This window comes from Gavia stellata, chromosome 1 (assembly GCF_030936135.1).
Source record: "Gavia stellata isolate bGavSte3 chromosome 1, bGavSte3.hap2, whole genome shotgun sequence".
Lineage (NCBI taxonomy): Eukaryota > Metazoa > Chordata > Aves > Gaviiformes > Gaviidae > Gavia > Gavia stellata.
Window position 1 is genome coordinate 93,854,557 of NC_082594.1, and position 23,041 is coordinate 93,877,597.

General features: G+C 40.8%; 1 protein-coding gene across 2 annotated transcripts; it reads left to right on the forward strand.

Annotated features, from left to right (window-relative positions):
* The first annotated feature begins 201 nt into the window (after window positions 1-201).
* Window positions 202-22,939, forward strand: LOC104255259 (cytochrome b-245 heavy chain). 2 transcript variants are annotated; one of them, XM_059819836.1, is made up of 13 exons: window positions 202-231; window positions 6,242-6,337; window positions 7,789-7,899; window positions 11,696-11,780; window positions 12,203-12,348; window positions 13,153-13,343; window positions 16,607-16,736; window positions 17,570-17,662; window positions 19,122-19,375; window positions 19,664-19,826; window positions 20,668-20,814; window positions 21,984-22,108; window positions 22,812-22,939. In XM_059819836.1, exons 1-13 carry the CDS (start codon window positions 217-219, stop codon window positions 22,936-22,938), a joined length of 1,683 nt encoding a protein of 560 aa, XP_059675819.1. In that variant the 5' UTR covers window positions 202-216; the 3' UTR covers window position 22,939. The 2 variants fall into 2 exon arrangements, with proteins under 2 accessions (XP_059675819.1, XP_009807597.1); XM_009809295.2 differs by lacking the exon at window positions 202-231 and adding an exon at window positions 3,389-3,433.
* Window positions 22,940-23,041: the final 102 nt, after the last annotated feature.

Sequence of the window (23,041 nt, forward strand, 5' to 3'; positions counted from 1 at the left end):
ATCACTACAAGGAAATGCAGAACCCTGAGACCTGCACACTTTTGCAAAACTGTCATGCTGCAAAAGTTCACTGAACTTTTCAGCGCAAAGAAGGATGAAAAATGCTGTGTGTAATCAGCTAGTTTGAAAGAAATTTTAGAAACAGAATGAGATAGTGTTTAATTTTTTCCATGTTCCAGTTTTACACACTCCTACGTAATTAATACACAGCTGCCAATGTTGCCTTTTCTTGTACAGGATGCATTTTTCAAATTAGATGAAAGCACAAAACATGCAAGTCTTTGTAATATTATTGCAAAGATGTTTCACTCATTCAGAAGGTGCAAGCACCAGAATTAAATCAGGGGTGATGCGTGGGTGGTTTTGATACGTTTCTACTCACATCTGTCATTTGCAGCAACCAGGCAAGGTTTGCTGTGTGTTGTCCCGTCACTTTTGAAATTAATGGGAAAACTCACAAACATCAGGGAGCACCAGAACTCACCAGCTGTGGAAGGGCCCAGCACCTCTACCCTTTCTTTTGAGTTCAGGCAGTGAGACCAGCTATGTACATTTGATAACTGCTAGGCTGAGAGCAGCTGAAATATATTCTGATTCAGCCTGTATTCAGGCTGTTAAGAGGACATCAGACTTTGCGACTTCTGTGACTGACCTAAGATCAGCCCTTGCTGGATTTGTGGCCTGCCAGAAACCTCCTGAGCCAATAAATTCGTGTTTTAGTGGCTCTGGTGCCTGAGGAGCTTCCAGGCAAGGGAGGGCTGCCAAAGCTCAGAGCATCTTGAATGCCCATATTTGCTCATCCCAGTGAAGCTGTAAGTAACTTAACCTAAACTAAGGGGAAGAAAAAGGCAGCGAGAGCACTGCCATTTTTGAGCAGGGAGAACGGGCTAGTCTTCACAGCAAGAATGGATATCACAGAATCAATCACAGAATCACTAAGGTTGGAAAAGACCAGTAAGACCATCAAGTCCAACCATCAACCAACAAACACCACCATGCCCATTAAACCATGTCCCACAATGCCACGTCCACATGTTCCTTGAACACCTCCAGTGATGGTGACTCCACCACTTCCCTGGGCAGCTTATTCCAGTGTCTCACCACTCTCTCAGGAAAGAAATTTTTCCTAATATCCAGTCTGAACCTCCCCTGGTGCAACTTGAGGCCATTTCCTCTTGTCCTGTCACTCGTCACTTGGGAGAAGAGGCCAATACCCACCTCTCTGCAACCTCCTTTCAGGTAAAGATATCCACAAATCAGAACTGCCCCCCTCCTTTCCTTCGCCAACCACTCTAGCTGTTTAGCTCCCAAAAGCTACCTCCATAAACAAAACTATGGGGACTAGACTCTCTGCTGACATCCACTTGGGATGGCCATCAAAGCAACTGATACCACGTGAGAGCCCAGTCCATCACAGAGCCTGTCAAATGAGGTTGCTGCAAACCCCATTTAACAGATTTTGAAGACTTCATTCAGGTTTTCAGTTACTGAAGCTTGGGAGGCTTCTGTGGAAGAAGATGATTGAAACACTGCCAGTCCTGCCTATGTGAGGAGGTGAAGGACTGCTGTTCGTCCCTGGTCTACATTTGAACTGTTAATTCTATAGGTCTCAAGAAGGAATAATAATGCAGAAGTCACCTGTATCATTCAGATAACTATGACTGTCTATTTGTTTTAGAAAAATATAGAAATGTATGAGTTTGTTTCTGCAATGAATCTTTGTTCAAGTCCCAATTATGTCACCTTATGGAGACCATATTCCAGGAGAAAATTAATGAAGGCAGTTGTATGTTGGAAGTAGAGGCAGGAAGAGAGCCGCTAGCCAGAACACAGGTATTTACCCCGGCACCCCTCATCCTCCTTTTTACATCATGACCAAATGTCTCATCACTGCCAGAATCAGGCCCTAAGAAAGCTTATTTCTAAGTGAGTCCAGGGTAAGGTAGACTGTGCTGACTCTCTTCTCTGAAGGCTGAGAGCCACACAGGCTTTATCCCACCTCTCCAGCCCTTGCCCTCATTAGCTGTTCAACATCTTGCTTTCAATTGCAGATCAGATCAGCATTTACTCTGGAGAGCTAGGTTCAGTCACACAAATGCGATAAGAAGCTTGCTGTTTACTCTAGTAGGTGCAGGATCAGGCCTGTGAAAATGTCGCTCTGCTCTAAAGCTGTTAGCATGGCGCAAGGCTACGCCGGGCTCGCTCAGGCTTTTCAGAGCTGTGAAATTCTGCAGGGTCCAACAGGGTGTCGCAGCTCTGGCAGAGAGACACCACCACTCAAACTGCCCTTCTGCTACTTTCTAAAGCCTAAAAAGATCTTTAAAGAACACCATATGTACATACACTTCACCTCTTTGGAGAGGAGACAGAGTTGTGTCGGTCACTTTGAGAGGAGGTCTGTATTTCTGTGGCGCAGTGGGGGGAATACACAGGAGAACAAGCCAGTGGGAGGCATGTCTGGACACCTTGCTCCTCCCTAGGGCCTGGACCTTGCCAAAGGATGGTCCCTCTTAATCCCAAAACTTCTTCCAAACTACCACTTTGCACGCCTTATTGCAGGTTTGGGAATTGTGAATACCACAGAGGCAAAACATTCAGAAATCATTAAAGTCCCTTAATTTTTTTTTTTTTTTTTAACAAGTACACTTGGGATAAACATCCTCTGGCTTGCAAGCTCTAAAATACATTTGGGCAATTTCCCCTATTTTTCTCTCTAATCACAAAAGCAAAATGCTTCCTTTAATTTTTTTTCTTATATAGTGACATGGTTCCGGGGGCTGGGGACTCTGTGAGAGTGCAAAATATGAAAAATAGCCTATCTGGAGACACAGGTCCTCAGTTTTGGCCCGAGCAGAGAGGAAGTAGCAAGGCTTGCATGTACCAGACAAGAGGAGTGTTAGATTACATTTGGAAGCTTCTGTGGACATTGAATTACTGGAAGAGAAATAATTCTAGTGGTTATTTATCAAAAAGGATCAGCAGGAACGGCAGCTCAGACCTGAGGTGATAAAAAGAGACAAGGCTGGGAAGAGATAACTCTTCTGTGCATTCTGTATTACATTTCAGCATTGAAAATTATATGAAGTGGCAATATTTTTTAGCAGAAAACCTGGCCAGTTGTTATTTATTTTATCCTCTGTATCACAAGGAAAAAATAGTCTATTTCAACAGTTCATATATATTTGAATTATGAAAAGTTATATGTAAAGGTGGTAGAAACATGTTTGAAACAGAACTATGGACATGATTCAATGGTTAACTTATTTCCTAAATGAATGAGAAAGGAAACGGGTTGCTGCAAGCTTCTGCTCTCACTTCCTTGTGAGAGAAGACATAGACGCTGTCCCAGAAAGAACGGGGCCGTTGTGCACGCTCATCTCAGGCAATCATGGGTAACTGGGTGGAGAATGAAGGACTGTCCATCTTCGTTGTTGTAAGTACAATTTTTATTGTGATTTATGTCTAGTAAAAAGTTCTACAGAAAGTTTTACTAAGCAGATCTTACTGTGCCAGTGAAGGATGCATCTGGTTATTCAGAAACTAGGACAGCAAGTGCAGTGAAATGCTTCAAGAGAATAATTTTTAAGGAGCTCAGTCTGGTATCTCGATTTCTGTAGGCTTCATTGTCAATTGACAAATGATCGTGTGTTAACTTTCATTTGCTTTGTTAGACATATTTAAGTATCTGGGTTTTTTGGATGCAACAGTGACTTAAAGAAAACAAATAATGTTACATCTCACTTAACCATGTGTACTTCAACAGAGAAAGCAATTACAACAACAAGCCTTTCTTGCACTTTTATAAACAAAAGTGGGTGTAACTGAAAGCACAGTGTCTTGATGGTATAAAATTTGTATTAGAGTCATATTCCAAAATCTAGAGCAGAGATTCATGAATCATTCATTAAGACAACTAGTATTTGAATTGAGTTTGTAGACAACTTGCATAGAATAGCTGTGAAAATAGGTTGAATTCATTCTGAGCAAGTTTAAAAGTACTGAAAATCCCAGTCACATTTAAAAGTGCTAAAGAGTAAGGCAGGGCAGTCCTCCTCGGTGAAAACTTAGGCAGAAGTTAGTATTTCAGTGTTTTCTTTTTTTTCACTTCACAGTGTGATGCAAGAGCTATAGGTATAAAAATTTATATAGATATATAAATAAAAACATATACAACACCAAAATGTGATACCAGTTAAGGGACTGTGGCCAAGCGTGGTTAGTATATGTAAGTACTGAGAGGAAGAAAAAGAAGAGATAGAACTTTTATATTTGTGGTGACTGAAATGTGAACATCTTTATTCAGAAAGGTATTTCTGCTGCTATGAACAATCAATACTTGCATATTACCTTTACATTGTCAATGTGTGGCTCTAGTTTAGAAACATTACCCTGGCACTTTTGTGCTTTGAAAAGAAGTAACTGTGTTTGCTGTCACCTTCAGTGACTTGAGGAAGTTGAAAGTGCCAAGAGGTGAATTCTGGCATGTTTTTTTCCATCAGTACTGAAATATTGAAAGAGTTAAGTAAGAGGCCCTTATTCTGTTCAAATAAGGAATTTATTTTTAGCTATAACAAAGCTATAACAAGGTCAACTAATAGGGAAGGAAACTAAAGAAGTCACTGATAAAGAAACCAGCTAAAAGGACAGTTCACTGGAAGCCTTACCAAAGTGTCCTCTACAGCTTTACTGCACACTAACTAGGTACAGGGTTATCCAGTGCTTGATAGAAACAGGGAAGCCACAATTTCTGTTGATTTACCCCAACCAAAGAGAATCATGGCAGCCTTAACCCCAGTGAATGCTGCCTTCACTGGCCCTTGCTAAAGAGCATGGATGGCTGCTAACTCTGCAACACAACCCAAGTTGCCAGAGGGTGTCACAGTATTTTTCAAAGGGTCCATGTTCCATATGGGTCCACACCAAGAACTGTGAGACCATCAAGAATCATGCCAAGCTTCTTGGTCTTCTGGGCATGCTGTCAGGCTACTGTACATGTGACTGGCACACTCTCACTTTAAATACATATCCTAAGCATTTAATCCTGAGGTGAGTTTAGTTTTTTAATGAGTTTTGGGGATTTCCCATATACTGCCTTACCCTGATGGAAATCCCTTCACTTCCCTGTATTTATGCCACACGGGTAAGACATTTCCAAGATCTAAACTAATCCCATGTTTTTTACAGTGTCAGCTGGGCCAAAGAACTAGCAGAATGTATGGCTTAGGAGGGATGAGGGACTGTAATGTCACAGTTTCTGGTATACTTAACTTATAACCAGCCACTGGGTTTTCTCCCAGTTGTCAGACTTAGTCTCCCTGTTTCCATGCACCACCTAGTAAATCTACTTAGACTGAAGGTGCACTGTTACGGATTGGTTTCACTATGGGATGTGAAATCAGCCACCCAGCTCCATAAGGGCACATAGCCAGATTCACTATGATCTCTGTGGCCAGACAGGCTTGTAGCTGCCTTAGATAGCTTTGAGAAGGGCTAATAACTTCTCTTTCTCTAAAGAAACCTGCACAGTAGGACATGCAAGTGTGAGCGAATACTGCAGTACACCTATGAAGAAGCCCAGTTTTGGGTATTCTGAACACTACCAAAGTGTCTGTGTTGAATATTTCCTGCTGGCTGATTTCACACCTTCAGAGCCTCCTACTCAATAGAAAACATTAGGCCTTAGGTGTAATTTAGGCCATCTATATTTAGATCTCAAGCTTCTTTGTCCTTTGGCATGGCTTCTAAGTCTTCCTCTTGCATAGGTTAATATGTCTGAGGAACCGCCATTTGGAAGAGGCCCTAATCTTTAATGATGTTTGGAGATTCAACTAGACTCAGAGACATAGATAAACACCTTATATAATCACAGAATCATAGAATCATTTAGGCTGGAAAAGGCCTTTAATATCATCAAGTCCAACCATAAACCTAACACTACCAAGTCCACTACTAAACGATGTCCCTAAGTGCCACATCTACACGTCTAAACCCTTTGAGCCATGCAAAAGTTTCAGCTACCCATTGCTGTATTTTGGTTTACTGCCACTACTGTACTCCTGTGTGCACACATCAGAGCCCATTTCCACCAGAAAAAATTCTAATGCCCCTGCTGAACCCTTCATACCCCGCAGTATGCCTCTCTGTGCAAATAGGAGCACTTGACCATTATTTGAACTGTGTAAATTCTGATGTAGGATCTCTAACAACAAACTGTAAAGTTCCCTGTTCATTTTTCTTTCAGCTTGTCTGGCTGGGGTTAAATGTCTTCCTCTTTTGGTGGTACTATCTTGTATATGATGTCCCACCAAAATTCTTCTACACCAGAGTACTCCTTGGCGTAAGTACAAAACATGTATTATCTTGGCGTAGACTGAGCATATAGCATTTTTTCCCTAGTTTGATTTGATTGAAACAGGATCAGGTGGCTGGAGCAGCAGCAGGTTCATGTCGGAGTTAAAAGTCATGTCCAAACAGGTAACTGAATGCAGACAGATGTCCAGTGCTTCTGAATAGAAAGCTGGTAAGCAAAATCGAGAGATCCCATTCTAAAGATATTTTCAGGTAACTATTACTCTCCTGGTAATTAAAGTGAATGTGCATTGTGGCTGCTTTATTAAGCAAAAGATGAATAAAATATTGCCATTGAACTATCGTGCAATCATTACCCCATGCAATTATTTTTCAGAGCATGAATAGATAACAGAGCTATTAGCTCTGAAAAGCAATCATCATTCATATATTCATCAAGCATGTGAACAGTAGTCAAGTAGTGAACTGATCCCGGACCCTGGGCTATTCAATATAACCCAACTGGTTAATGCAGCATTTTGTGTCCTACCACAAACTTGCTTCCAAAGCTACCACGGGTCATGACCAATTGACAGAGAAAATTCGTTTGTTCACATACTTTAAAAGCCTGATCGCAGACATAAAAATCAGTCAAAGCTCCAAATTACAGAACATGACACTTTGTAGAAGGTTTGCAAAGCCATGGTTTAATTCAACAAAGCATGAAATCCCGTTCTGCATACGGCTTTGGCTCTATGGATCAAATTCTGTCCTTTGCAATCATGGTGCAGTTGCATTTGAAGTCACAGAGACCTGTGCTTGAATAACTACATCTCAATGTAACCTCAAGTCAGTTATTGTTATCTGAAACCTGAAAGGGTCCGAATCAATGCAAGGAGAGCAAACATTATCTTTTCCTTCCTTTCAGTGTGTTTGGATTAATATGGTCGTTATTCCCTCTTTTCAAACAGTCTTTGTCAAAATCTGATATATTTCAGGATGTGAAGAGCAATGTTAAGGGAACATATTCCTAAAAGATGAGGCAACAAATTTCCCTAGACTGCCTTTACTGACAACAGAGAACATAAAACCACTTCCCTCATCAGCTGTCCTTCTGTCTACCATAACCCCCCAGCCAACTGAAACCACAGCAGTGAAACTTTCTTTATAGCCTTGGGACAGAAAACTCTACTAGTGGCTGAGACTTGCATCTGTGCTTGGCCATTTATTGTCAGACATGACAGGTACCTTTTCGTGCAACCATATTATTTCAAAACTGGAAATAGAAGGTGTCTGTCTGGAGGAATGTGTTCTGTCTGCATATGTGCCTCTGACTTGGCCAGAGCATGACTACTCTAAAACGTGAATATTGTTAATTAACTCTAGATCTCACACTCATGAAAAGTGGTGATAGCAATCCATAAATGAAATCTGTGCCTATCCGTGTCCTGGATAATGCCGTAGGTAATTCATTTAATAATGGCATCTCTCCAATTACAGCGTGCTTTGGCTCTGGCAAGGGCCCCTGCAGCTTGTCTGAATTTCAACTGCATGCTGATTCTGCTGCCAGTATGTCGAAACTTGCTCTCCTTCCTCAGAGGATCAAGTGCGGTAAGATGAAGAAAGAATTTCAAAATTTATGAAAGATTATAACCCAAGCAGCCTTGCAAATATACCAAGCAACTTCATCCAAGTTCCCCAAATATACCATACTTTGGAGATGTCCTCTTTTAAGAAGTAGTTAAACCTGGAGTTTTGCTATGAGCAAGACTGAGGTCTATATGCAAATGGTGTATCTAGAGCTCTGTCAAGAGGTTTAGCCTTGAATTAGCCTCCTTTGAGTCTTCCCTTTTTTCTTGCCTCCTGGGCATCGTGCTGCCCTGGATGCAAAGTCCAGCTGGCAGCAGCCGTAGGTGGTGCTTACACACATCTGCCTTGTTTGTCACTGATGCAACACCCATTTAAAGCAGAAGATATTAGCCCATGTCTTCTGTCTTTGCACGTTTAGTTCTTAAAGTAAATGTAGTCTTTCACAGACTTTCAGAATGGTTCATAAATTACATTCTTTCTTGTCCGCGTTGCATTTCTATCTCAGGATGAAATAGGTTGCAGGCATTTTGACCATTTCTAGCTCCCAAATGCAAATATTATATACAGCACCGAGGAACCACCACTTAGAAAAGGACAACTGGTTCTAGGTGACAGCTGGAGAGGCTTCCTATGATAGCACTGACTGTATCACACTGCTGAAATCTACATCTCTGGCTGTTACAGCAGAAATAATGCAGACAATGCATGCCATGGTGCAGTGAAAAAACAATATTCTCCTCAAGCTCATGAACTGTCCTTCCAAATATATAATGATTCCTCCTTTCTTTCTAACCTCTTTAATATACACATGGTCAACAACATCAGTTCACAGAAGTTGGTTTTCATCTGTAAATCTAGTATAAATTATTTCATGCAAATGAGACAGCCTGCGGGGGCTGAAAGAGCAGAGCAAAAGAGGAAGCAATAAAATAGATGCAGTGTTTCAAGAGTCCTTCATGGGGAAAGAGAGTGGGATACAAAGTAATAAGAAAATAATCAGAGACAACCCAGGCTCTACATCCATCTAGTACAAATATTCTGACAATCCGTGTGGCTGATTGTCACACACAGACAAGATGTGTCTGCCACATTAAGCTCCTAAATTGCCTGTTTAAGCCATAACCCTTAGAAATATAAAGTTGGAACTACAGAGACCAGACTTTCAGTCTTGTGCTGTACCCCTTCAGATTCTGGGATGCTACAAAAGCAGACAGCCGTACCCTCCATGTATGTAAAAGAAAAAAACCAGTAAGTAAAACTGTACGGTAAAGTTGTTATTCCCCTGCCCTGAGAAAGATCAGCTAGTATCTGCCAAAATTCAGAGCTGACTCCCCAGGCTGCAGAAGTCAATAATGAACATAAATTTAGTAAGAATTAATGTTGCTAATGGACGAATCCAGGTGGAAAATATTGATGAGCTCCTGGTCATACAAGGCCTTTGTGAGGTCTGAGATAGGTTCCATGGGGGTCAAACAGAAAGCAGGTTGGGCAGAGGTCTTCTGAGGTCAAAGCAATGAAAGAGCTGAAGACACTTTTGGAGACATTACTGGAAGGCTAAAAAAGGATTCCAAAGGTTAAGACTTGTACTCCAGCCGGGACATTATGGACATTATTTGTCCTGAATTGCTGACGTACACAGCTTAACTTTTCTAACCAGGATCTCGATGAAGCTGTCCCTCTTATCTCGGTATTCAAGCCACAGAGTAAGTCCTTCTGCCTTGGGCACTGTGGTAGAGTCACTCAGGCTACACCCAGTTTGCAAGTGAGAACCATGCAGATAGCTACAGCTCCATTTCTGCTGCCTGCCTGCAGCTCGCTATCTTGCTGGTAGTGCTAGGCTGTATGAGGAACCGATGGGCTCTGAGGATGAGCAAGGAGGGGAGGGACGGGCATACGATAGGACTGTTAGACAGTTGGTGTTTGTTTAACTTCAGTTGCTTTTTGCAATAAAGCTATACTTCAGGAAGGAGGTAATTTTTATATCTTAAGCAAAACACACACAGCCCAGTGTGCCAGTGGTAGCGTCAGGACTGTGGTGGCCTTAGCGCAGGGGAGCAGCTGCCTATGCTTGTTCTGCTGTTGTCTCTAATTAGCTATGTTCTGCAAGTAACACCTGTGAGGACCTCTTAAGAAAAATCAGGATTTTTAAATGTCAGATAACTTATTGAAAGGGTGGTGACCCTTCCAACAGCAATGTCATTGGGGTTTAGGAGGGGAGAGTATTGTTCAAACCCACTGTTCAATAGGAATGCACTGGAAATTCTTGCCCTTTACATCCTGCCACCCAGAAATCATCCACTACAAAGTTATTTGTTATTAATTGAAAGAACAGCTGTGTTGTCTTTGCATGCCCTTTATTGCTGTATTCATCACTGCTGTTAATGAGCCTCACTACTGAAACTAGCTACAGCATTTTGCCATTGCTTGGTCTTCTGCTGCTTAAACAGAAAGATCCAGTGGTTTTTGCAAGGCAGTCAAGCAGACCTGGCACTTCTTCACTATGCTACAGTTTATTCTACCACCTTTTTAATTGTGTTTCAAGATACATCATACAGAGAAGGCCAAATTTCTCCTGGCTGTTGTTAAAGTCTACTGAAGTCATTGCAATAGCCCCAGAGTGCTAGAGTTTGCCCTTTAATCAATGTCACAGCTGGAGAATAACATAAGGAGAGAACTGTTTCCTGCTCGTCTATTTATCTGTACAGTTAATACTCATGGGATATTTAGAAATGGACTGGTATGGAACAGTAAGGCCACTGTTCGAATATCTCCACCAAGTAAAGAACAAAGAAGAAATTAAATTGTTCTGGTGTTTCATCATCCCTTCTTCTGTTTCATTCCTGGATGGTTGGGATGATCAGCTCCACCCTATTAGCTGGGAAGTTACGTTACCCTACCCTGCCATCTAGAAAGCTAATGTCTGGCAAACACTTGGGAGAATATTTTGGTCTCTCTTAATTTGTTGTGTGAAACATCTACATGGTTCTTGTGAGGAAATGTTTGTGCTAGTTTGCATAGTGTTTTCTTCCATTTGCCAGTCAGCAAAAGCAATATAAAGATACAATATAGGATAATCATGCTTTCTACTGTGTGGAGACAGCAAATGCTAGCTTTACAGGAACTTAAAGTTATAGCAAAACTCCCACCGACAACAGCACATTTTAGATGGGCTCTGTTATTTTCTTAATGAAAATATCACTCTGTTTTTCTTAAGAACCAACTTCTTCAGTTTGTATCAGCAGAGATTTTTTTCTTTCAGTTTCTCTTTGGGTAACGCCAGCAACAAGTTGTAAGTGAATGCCCAGCAAGTACACTCAGTATTTTGGGGAAGGAATGACTTCATATTACCGACCATAAGTCACTAGCGCATTTGGGGTGGGAGCTCCCACCCCAAATTATACCCAAACTTTACAGTCTCTTTCTACAGTGTGAACCACAACAGGATCCTGATGCTAGGTGGCAACTTGAGACTCTACCAAAGCAGCCACCCTGCCATGGCAGACTGTGATCCCTCCTTCTGTTTATAACGTGTGATTTAACACAGATAAGATATATACTTTTGTTATACTGGATGTTAAGTTTTTTCTCATTATCAAATACTTTGTTTCAATGGGACATGTTAAAACATAATCTGTTATTCCCGTATTCTGAAGTACAGGGGGAAATATTTTTGTCTATATTTAGGAATTCTAAATTTTTTTACTAGCAATACCACCAAATGTTGTGCTTAGGGCCTCTGTTTTTGTCCCTGCATTCAAATAAGTATGCATAGACATCACAAATAGTCTTCAAATACTTTTTTTCTTCAAACCCTAAGTGCTGCTCTACCCGTGTCAGACGACAGCTGGACAGGAACCTCACCTTTCACAAAATGGTGGCATGGATGATCGCCCTTCATACTGGTTGGTACTCAAATGTTCCTTTGGTTTTTGCTTTCTCGTGCATTTTACACAGAATCCAGGTGGGATTCAAGTTCTTAAGGATATGGGCAGAGACCTGATTTCATTAACCTAAAGGAGTCAGTGTGTGCCAAGGCTTAAATCAGTTTCCAAATACAATTCTGCAACTGGCAGAGAGCAAAAGATAAGTAAGAAAGAATACTTTTCTCTTGAACCGTCGGCACCATTTATGACACTGGTTAATAAAGGGTGTTCAGCAATGCCCTGAGGACACGTCTGTGATCTGGAATTGTAATGAAGAGGGTGAGAGTGGCAAAGGTCTTAAGCTGCAGTTGACAAATGTTACAGAGTTTCAAATGTTACCCAAACCCACTGAGTACTTGTCTTGTGCTTAACCCTGATTATTTCTTTCCTGTCACTCCCAGCAATTCACACCATCGCACACTTATTCAATGTAGAGTGGAGTGTGCAAGCCCGTGTTGAAGAGAAAGCAACTCTGGCAGCTGTGCTTTCTAGCCTTGGTGATAACCCAAATGAAAGCTATATCAACTTTTTTAGAAAAACTATTGGGGTAAGTGACATCAGGCTGTGAAGAGTTATTATTACATTTGTTTAGATGATCATATAGGACTATTTGAGCACAGTGCCTATTTCTGGTGTGCACAATCTGGGTTTGGGCCATCTTGCAGCAAAACCTTGTACAATTCATCCTTCTATATTTGTCAGTAATATTGTTGCAAAATTTTGGTAGTACTTTAAACTATTTCACCTGAGGATTTCAAAGTAGTTTTAAAACATTATGTAAAAACAAATATCCTGTAAAGCAGTCTTCTGACTAAGGCAGACATGGCACACAGAAAGGTACACAGAAAGCAAGGCAAAAGTTTTGGGCTTGGGCTGCTTAAGCTCTGGTTGAAAAAAAAACCCCAAAATAAGTAACTTCCCCATTCCTCAGAAGCACCAAGCGTCCAATCTCTGTATGAGTTACGAGACCCACAGCTGCACAACACCACTGAAAAGGAGAGCTTTCATTTAGCTCCCTAAATATGGATGTAGGACTCTTAACAACAGAGCTGTGCAAATGTGTTCACCTTCCCCAAGCCCGGACCGCTGAGCAGTAGCGGGGTAAGAAACAATGTTTGGTGTGTGAATCAGTGGAAAACCCTTTCTACTTCCACCTACTTTAGTAAAGGTAAATCTAAGTGCAACAAAAATGGAGCGGGATTTTGGCATTGTTGGCACACAAATTCACAGAGGATGACTTAAAGGCTTACAACAAGGTAAAGGATTTGGCGAGTGAGACAGACTGATGGTTCAGCTGGCCCTGCTTTTATGCAACCCCTTCCTTAGACCAATGTGTGCGATTATTTCACAGAATCCTGTGGGGGGCCTATATGTGGCTTTCACGTACTTGGCTGGTCTCACTGGCGTTATCATCACACTGGCCCTCATACTAATCATCACATCATCCACCAAAACCATCCGAAGGTCGTATTTTGAAGTATTTTGGTACACCCACCATCTCTTTGTCATCTTCTTTATTGGCCTTGTCATCCATGGTGCTGGGTGAGTATTCACACTTATCACACAATATGTGATAACTATGGTATCTTAATGTAAAGCCCTCTGCACACATAAGTATAGGGACTTAAGTCGCTAAGTAGCAGTTATTTTTGACGGTAATGGTAAGCCAATACAGGCTATGAGAGCCAAGACGCTCTCACTGATACAGGCAACAAGCTATTCACATGCATAAGGCTTTATGAGACTCTGGCATACTTAAGCTCACGGATACTCAACTTCTTCTGATATTTTAATTGGAAAGCTCTTTTCCAAGGTTCTTGTTTCTAATTGTTAATTTATCTTCCTCTCCTAAAAGGAATTGCATCGCACACCGGCATGTAAGGAGACCTCAGCACATATATAGAGTCTAGGATTTTCTTGGGTAAATGAAAACTATAATAACACAGATTTATCTTTCAGACTTGGATGAACTTTAAATATCAGCAGCATTTCAGAATAGATTTTTAGCTGTTGCAGCTCAAATATAGGCAACTTTAAGTTTTTGTAACCTCCAAATGCCAAACATCTTTTTCCACTGTTGGGTCATTCCATACCTTCTTCTGAAATAGCTGAAAAGCCTAATGAAACAATCTTAGAACTACACAAACACAATTTTAGCACTTAGAAAAATGAACTTTAGTTGCATTTTATAAAACCACAGAACTGATACATAAAGAAAAAAAAAGGCTAAACTATCCAAGCCACATTTCATAGTTCATAATTATACTATTTGTCCATTTTAAAGGAAATTCTAGGTGCACTAGAAAGTGTGCTTTAAAAATGCCCAGAAAAAATGACTATTCAAAAACACTTCCTCTCAGTCCTGTAGTGCCAGAAAAAAGACAGAAATGAGAGTACAACAGGAAGAACAAAAATAGAAGGCAGATGAGAATTGCCACCAGCATATTTGTCCATTCCAACTTCCAAAACAAGAAGGAGAATGTTTGAGCAAAAGCTGTTGAAGGAAAAGAACAAGTGGTTCACGTTTCCTGCAGCAAATATTATAGTTACTGACAAGATGTCCAAACTTGCCAGTAGTTACTACACAATGCTATCAGAAAGCAAGCATTGCTCTATCTAGAGGTCAGTGAGGAGCATATATTTCATAAAAGTTGACTTTTTATTTACTTGGATGCTCAGTATACTTCCATCATTTTAATTGCACTGTACTGAAAAGACAAGAGTTTGGGCAGCAGTGGGGTTGAACGTGGTTGTCAGAGAAGTTTGGCTATCCTTTGGAAGGAGACAAACACAGGAATACTATTATCTGTAGAGGGAAGGAAGCTTTCTGGCTGTGAACTTAGTGGCCTCACTTACTTGGCCTTAAAGACAAGAATGACATTTTGAGTTTAGAAAAAATACTAATAAACTAAAAAATATTGGACAGGCTTTTTACACTCAAGGAAAGTATCTTAGGTGTACAAAGATGGATGTTATGGAATAAGTATGGTCTGACAGTCTCAAAGTAGCATGTTAGAGAGAGACATAGATATCGGTTCATCTCAGGAGACAGAAGGCTGTCATTCATAGATATGTATACAGACATACATATATGTATATACAGAAAACTGAACCAAAGATAATTAATAGAATCAAAAGGGCAGATTCTTGTCCATTACACGCTGTTACAGCACTTTTGTAGCACTGATGGGTTTCGTGCATGAGCTGTGTGTCACAGACAAATGTCTCAAACTTCCCATCATAGTAGATGTAAAGAGGAGAGAGTACAGAGATTCAGATCACCTGCCTTGGAAGCTGAAGTAAAACTTTCAGCCGAAAAAGAAGTAATTAGAAGGCTATACTACTGAAAGCTTCATTAAAGTACCAGAAGAGCATCTACACTGACTAATAAGGGAAAATAAGTCTTTTCTTTCTCTTGTACAGGGTACTGGCATTGTCAAACCTTGAAGGGAGCATAGGGCAGGGCAAAAACCCACAGGCCCACTCTCCCTTAAGCAATGGGGCGAGGAGTGGCAGGAAATGGGCTTCTCCTCTTCCCATAACTCATCCCAAAGGGCGGCTCAGCTGAACCCGTTGTCACTAGTGGGGAAGTAAACTGCAACTGGTGATGTTCCTGCAAATTGCAACTCGTGATGCTCCTGGGACAGTGTCATTCCTTCCCTTTATTTTTAGGCAGGATGTTAATCAAACCTTTAATGAGGAAGGGGTTCCTTAGTAATATTTATGAGCAGTGCAATCTTTTAACTTACAAGACTGTGCACAGGCTTTCTAATAATCCTCTGATAAATCTGTCACTTAAAGCTAGGCATACATGTGACTTAGATACCATGTTTTTCTGAAACATCAGAAACATAGTCTAGTTCATGGAAACTGAGCTAGAAAAGCAGAAAGAGAAGTCATGGGCAGAAGATATCAACAGAATCATATTGGCATAAAACCGAACAGCCTGATCAGAATCAGACCATTTCTAGGGAAAATCAGAAGATCTTAAGCAGAATTTCTCTGCTATGACCCTCATCCTACTAATTACCATCATTTTGGGGACTCTCACACACCCCTGAGGTTGGCAGAACTCCAGTCAGAGGCAGGAAATAATGAACAAGATCACAATATATTTTTCCCTCTCAAAACTGAAACTGTCTTTCAGCACTAGCTCTGCCACTGGAAATACAGCTGAACTGGAGCAGTCAGGCTTCTCTATAATAAAACAAACAACAACAAAAAACCCTAACCAAGCAAGAATATAGAGGCCAGATCATCAACTGACATAAGCTGGTATAGATGGCATAGCTGCTTTGCAATAGAAGCATCTGTGTTAATTCACACCAACTGATCAACTACTCCACAGCTTTAAAAGGAGAGGAATGGTCAAACGAAGAATCTATGTTGGAAAGGGCTCTCCAAATTTTGAAGATAATCAACAGAAATAATTTCTGTACTGGTCACTAGGAAACTGATTACCTTGCCCACTCCAGGTTTTGGTTTTATTGAAGAAAAAGGTAGGATAACTGAAAAGAATGAAGCTTTCCTGTTGTGACCACTTCCTGGAATTGGAAATGGACATACTGCTCAGTTCCTCGCCTGATCTTGTAGTCAGTATTTTCCCCTACAAACTTGCCTCCCCGTTTTTATCATTTTAATAGCAATTTTGTGGGTTTATTAGAGCAGTAAACCTGTATCAAAGCTGTAGCACTGCAGAAGTCCACAACTCCACATAAATAGAGCAGTATATAAATAGAATAACAATAAGGGAAAGATACCTTCATTTTCATTTCACCGCCTTAATGATTTCTATTTTTTTCCAGGCGTATTGTACGGGGGCAGACAGCTGAGAGTCTGGCTGAACATAATCCAGAGATTTGCTACAAGAACTTCACTCACTGGGGAAAGAAGGGTGCTTGCCCAATCCCCCAGTTTTCAGGAAATCCTCCTATGGTAAGAACAGTTGTCTTGAGTGTAAATCCAACTTAAAATGTTTACAGTTTATTCTTTTTGTTAAATAATACATGCACTTGCTGTAGAGAAGCAGCTATGTAACCCCCAGCACTCTTCTATGGCAGCTTTCTTTACATAAAGCAATAGATTTCAACACAATGCATTATAAGGAGAAAGGGACTACATACAGACAGACAACCCATTTCCAGTGTGCTGTAAAATGAGCACAATTAACAGGCAAAGCAAAAGAGCAAATCATATCTGAGAACTGTTTACCCAAAATGTATTTTGTGGCTTGTGGGGATTTCTAGAAAGTGCTATAATCCACATAATAAATAGTTTCACATTATTGATGGACTAATGATCATTAAGAGAAAATTAATGCCTCTGGAAAGGTGACATTGAAACTTCAGCTTTTATTGACTAATCAGGCTGGTCATTCGTTCATATTTCAGATTGATCTATTAACAGAACCCACATCTTTTCCTGCAGTAATACAGCCCTGAGTCAATAATACATTCAGAGCTTTACTCCACATTTCACTTACTTACCTTAACTTTTATACGGAGACAAAATCACTCCTAGGAAAACAGCTTGCTGTAACTCTAGTAGCAACTAAAAAGCCAGCTGCAACTCTCAATAGAGAAAGAAATTCCCTCTCTGACCAGAAGTAATTTTGAAGGTGTCATATCTCTTGAGGGTTCCCTACCATGGTTGGTAAAGAACCTAGACTACTTGAACTTCACATCTGCTCATAGCATTTCTAGGACTCGACTAGCAACTAAGTTGCTATCATCTTCATCATCTGACTTCTCATTTTATTCTGCTTACAGACATGGAAGTGGGTAGTAGGTCCCATGTTTTTGTACCTGTGTGAGAGGTTGGTGCGGTTTTGGAGGTCACAGCAGAAGGTTGTTATCACGAAGGTATGTGTTGATGCTATGCTTAATGCAAAACATTACCAATTTTTTCCAAATGGTGCAGCAAAGCCAATGTCTCCTACACGACAGACAAAGTTATCGGTGAAAGGCCTCTCAGGAATGTTCTGGCTGCTATCATGCAAAAATAATGCCAACATCTAACATCTAAATGTAGCCTGTCTCTAAAAGAGAGCAAGAGGAGGAAGTTAGCAAAGGCGCAGGACTGAATCTTAGGAAAGAGAAATTAATTTTCTTTGTACTGAGTGAAAAACTCCACAATGTAGAAATTCCACAGCCTTAAGAGTATTTAAATACCAAATCTTTGTTTTCAAAACTACCCAGATATTTAGGAATTCTGATTTTTCAGGAGAACAAATGACTCCTGAAAAGGAGAGTTAGGGGGTGCCTACTTTCTGCAGCTAAAGCTAATGTCAAGCTTCCATTCCCCATGGTGTGTTGCAGAAATATTAACGCTGGTTCTGAATGTCTGACAGCCAAATTAGCATGGGACTGAGCTCAAATGCATAAAAACTACCCTGGCCATTCCCAATGTAATTTCCTCACATGGCACTGTGCTGCATCTCGTGGACATATCCTGTTCAATTCGTAGCAGGGTTTGGGGGATGACATTATATGTCTCTACTGTGCCCTGGCATGATGCTGACATGTTGGAAGGCTCCTGTATACTAGTGTGCTTTTTGGTAATTTTACCAAAATATCTCTGAGCCATTTCTACACCATATGTCTATGGCATCTGCTTAGTTCCCTGTTGGCAGGAAATTTCTTCCACAATCCTAAGCACTATTATTAATACTTATATTAATAGATAGAGAGACTTGATTCCCCCTCTTGCAAATCTCTTCTGAAAATTGAAAATAACCTTGGCAGACAACTTCAGGATTAAGAAATCATAGTGACAGAAATACTAGCCTTACTTCTAGCATATTTCTTCTATTTATTCTTGGCTAAAGATAGGCAGAATGCAAGTGCCCATATTATAGGTCCCACCCAGCTATAACATGAAAACATCAGTTTCCAGTGGTACTACCTGTCCAATTCCCTATCTGTACGATAGCCCTATGGTTTTGCCCCTATATATACAGTCAAATTCATTAACACTCTGCTCTGTGTCACTATGTAAGGTACATCTGAAATTAACAAAATCCATGCATAGATGTGATGATATGTTACAAGATGTGCCAGTCTGACCTGTCCCTTTTGGAATAACTGCAAGCATGGTGTGAAAAAATACTTCAACCAAAAATTCAACATCTTCTGCAGTCCTTCATCTGACTGTCAGGTGGTGTTCCTCACTCCCAGTTCTGCTGGGAACAAAGTTTCACCTGCTTTTTTTGCTCTCATAGCAGAGGACGATGTTAGTGATGAAGGGTGTAGATACATCCAGTGAACAGTGAAGACAGACTCTTTCTTTTCTCTTTTTTTCCCCTTGTCCCTCTTACTGTAGGTGGTCATTCATCCCTTCAAGACAATTGAGCTCCAGATGATGAAGAAGGGCTTCAAGATGGAGGTCGGACAATACATTTTTGTCAAATGTCCAGCAGTGTCTAAACTGGAATGGCATCCATTTACGTTAACCTCTGCTCCAGAAGAGGATTACTTCAGCATTCATGTCCGTATTGTAGGGGACTGGACAGAGGGTTTGTTCAACGCCTGTGGATGTGATAAGCAAGAATTCCAGGAGGCATGGAAGTTGCCCAAGTATGTACAAAGAGCCTCCACAGTAAAGTTAACCAACACATATGACAGTTTAAATTTTGCTCAACCAGTTTGGTGGTACCTGTGATACAATCCTTAACTACTTCCGTCATAGATGTGGGCCTTGGATGGCTCTTTCCCATTTTCTCCTATCAACCCCAGCTCTTTTGCTGACTAGTATTCAGCCCAAATATGCACTGTAGCAGACAAATGCCTTGCCTTTTTATTGTTATTTTAAATGTTGCTAATAAATATTCACCATTGATTTATTAAGTGTACTTTCAATTTCAGGATAGCTGTGGATGGCCCCTTTGGAACAGCGAGTGAGGACGTATTCAGTTATGAAACTGTTATGCTTGTTGGAGCTGGAATAGGGGTCACCCCCTTTGCATCTGTACTCAAGTCTGTCTGGTACAAATACTGCCATGATGCGACCAACCTAAAACTCAAGAAGGTGTGTGCCCTCTTTCCCAGAACCCATGTAATAGTTCAAGGGCCAACAGCCCAAATCAAAATAAGCCCAGCAAAGGTGATCTGGCTCCAGATATGTGTGAGTCCTAAGAGAAGAGTCCAGTTACCTCACAAGACTAGCAGGCAGGGAAGCAGGAGGGTCAAAAGCAAAAACATCATGAAAGGAGAAATAGTCTACAAGCAAAATCACACATGCAAATCCCGACGGTAGCCCTGGGGATTTCCACTTGCAGTGGAGATGCTGTTCAATCTGCGTGAGAAACACAAAGTCCAAGGCACTAATACAGCCTGTGCAAATATTGCATTCCTTCCCTAAGCACAGAGAGAGCAACTTTACGTCAGTGGAAGAGTACTGCTACAATCCTCCTCTTGCCTCCTGCCCCTGGAAACTCCCTATGCAGAGGTACGGGGTCACGCTCTGCAGTTATGGTCATATTCAGAGAACAGAACTGGTTTTGTTACCTGCTTTAATTTACCTTGCTTGCCAGCAGACAGGGAGATAGAGTCTACCTCTAAATCATTAATTTATGTCCTAACAAACTGTTTTACAAGGATGTAAGTGGGGAAACATCATGAACTAAACATGTAACCCGCTGGTGGAGGAGAAATAGAAAGATGTTTCCTTGTTCTTGCAGTCACTCATTCTGCTTTGCAAGCCTCCCAGCATCGAAACTCCTGAATGGCTTCGATACCAGCCTACCCATCTACTGAAGTGGTCAGGGCAATTTCTACAAGAACTCTACAATCCTCATTCTGTCAGCAGACGTAAAACCAGAAACCATAAGTGCCTGTGTCCCCTGACAGCTCACTCTTGTCTCTTCCAGATCTATTTTTACTGGCTTTGCAGGGACACTCATGCCTTTGAATGGTTTGCTGACCTCTTGCAATCTCTGGAGCTTCAAATGCAGGAGAGGAATAATGCAGAGTTTCTCAGCTATAACATCTACCTTACAGGCTGGGATGAATCTCAGGTAACAACACGGTGGAAAATATCGCTTCCATATGCGCTGAGGTTGATGTTAGGATGTTATGTTTTGATAAATGTTCAAATGGTATTTATCATGGGCCTCCATCTGACTCTCAGAGTTTTTAAGTGCAGACAGGTATTATCCATCAGAAGTTACATGGGATCAGCTGCTAATGTGCACTCTGACTTCCTTTCTGGTTTACTCTGGCTGTGCACCCTGGGGAGCAGTCTTTCCTCACAGCAGCAACCTCAGCTGACCATGCAAGTATCTCTAGCAGCATTTGGGACTGGAGAAGCTAATGCACAAGGTTTGAGTGATGGCCATATATTTGTTTCAGGACTCTCATGAGTTCCCTATCTGATCCCACGCATGTAGGTCACTGTAGGGATACAAAGGAGCAGCTCTTCCATGAGCCACTTGATAATGTATGATTGAGTCAGGAAAGGTGCTCACTCTATTATTTTTTAGTGATGTTTTATTTTACTTATATCTCACCGTTGAAAAATTCACCATGTGCCTGAAGTGCTGTACCTCAGCTAGATGGACAGGGAGGGGTAGGAGTAAGGTAGGAAGTTCTCACACAGGCAATGGAAAAACAGGAAGGAAAGAAGAAAAGTCATGTAATTCTTGCTTGGGGAGAAAGTTACCTGTAAATTTTTTGGCATCTAAAAGTGCTGCAGAACTCCACAAGTCCTGAACTTAAGCCCTCAACCACATCTCCTCTTCCTGGCTCTACTTAGCTTAGCTGATCTAGGTGAAAGTTACACAGGGAGGGTGGACAAGACCTCCTCATATGGATCAAATGTTCCATAGAACAAACTGGCAGGACTTCATTAAGGTCAAGGGAGTTGTATTATTGTACCTGAAGGGAAAGTTTTGTTTTAATTTACAGCTTTATTTTACAGTTCTTAAACTAAACCATTTCATTGCAAAAGAAATTTAATTAATTGCTGTCTTCAGTGCTTCATAGTTTTAACTCTTGAAATCACCCAGTCTGGGGAAAAGAGGGAGATAGACACTGATAGTCAGAACTTTACCAATGTTAGCTTTCCTTGCTAAACACCATGAATTCCGCATTCTTGGTTTGCAAATAATTAAGTGTGTATTGACTTTCAGGACATAATGCTGCTGTATCTGTCTTTACACTCTCCTTTGTGTTTCATTTCCCACAGGCCACTCATTTTGTAGTGCATCATGAGGAAGAGAAAGATGTGATTACAGGCCTTAAACAGAAAACCTTGTATGGAAGACCTAACTGGGAAAATGAGTTCAAAACTATTGCGGGGCAGCATCCTGGGTAAACCTGTACAAATTAGACTTCCTCTATCTAAATGCCATAATAGCACAATCTAGTTCCTTTGGCTGATAAAGTTTGAGGAGTCTTTTCTCTAACAATCTTCAGGTATTTTCTATTCTTCTTTCAGCCATGGACATGATCTATGGTCTTGACCAAATTGTTTTAACCTACAATTTTTAAATAATCGTCCCTTTTTGGTGAGATACTTCGTGGAGTGTCTAATTACTAGCAGAAGTTTTAGAAAAAGCATACCCCATCATTCCAGATGAAATAGATAGAAATAACAGGCGATGTCTAAATACCTTCAAAAATACTTTCTACCTCAAAAACCAAAACCTGAATATGGATTACATTTAGCTGAGCACCCAAAATTAGTAGGAAAAACCCAGAACAGTTCCTTTCAAGAATTTGTGCTGTAAGCTCTTTGAAGGTCTATTTCCTTGATTCCACTGAGGTCAATAAACCTGTCTTCACTGACTTCTGTTGAGCTGAGATTTAGCTCACCATTTGTTTTAGAAGCAGCAATAAGTGCCTTGCAAGTTTTAAGGGGTTATAAAATTTAAGGGGTAGACATCCAGTTCTACTTTAGTTCCTGCAGTTGAGAAGAAAAATCTTGCACCTACAGAACATAAGATTGATTTACATGAAGAACATCCAGCTGCTCCATATCTACTTCCTGACCATATTTTCATTTTCTTAACAGCTCCAGAATAGGTGTTTTTCTCTGTGGACCTGAAGCCCTAGCTGACACACTCAACAAGCAGAGCATCAGCAACTCAGAAGCTGACCCACGAGGAGTACACTTCATTTTTAACAAGGAAAATTTCTAACTCCCAAGCATGTGGGAGTCATTCAATACAAAGTCTAAAGACTGGATGTCTTTTTCTATTTGGAGTCTGGGAAGGACAGCCCAGCTCCTAATCTCAGCTACAC

What these genes read in the sequence shown, in the direction of transcription:
- LOC104255259 (XM_009809295.2), top strand. Translation starts at nt 3,389, where the DNA reads ATGGGTAACTGGGTGGAGAATGAAGGACTGTCCATCTTCGTTGTT. An exon ending in TCCTCAGAGGATCAAGTGCG is followed by an intron (nt 7,900 to 11,695) that starts GTAAGATGAAGA and finishes TCAAACCCTAAG; the next exon opens with TGCTGCTCTACCCGTGTCAG. An exon ending in GATGATCGCCCTTCATACTG is followed by an intron (nt 11,781 to 12,202) that starts GTTGGTACTCAA and finishes TGTCACTCCCAG; the next exon opens with CAATTCACACCATCGCACAC.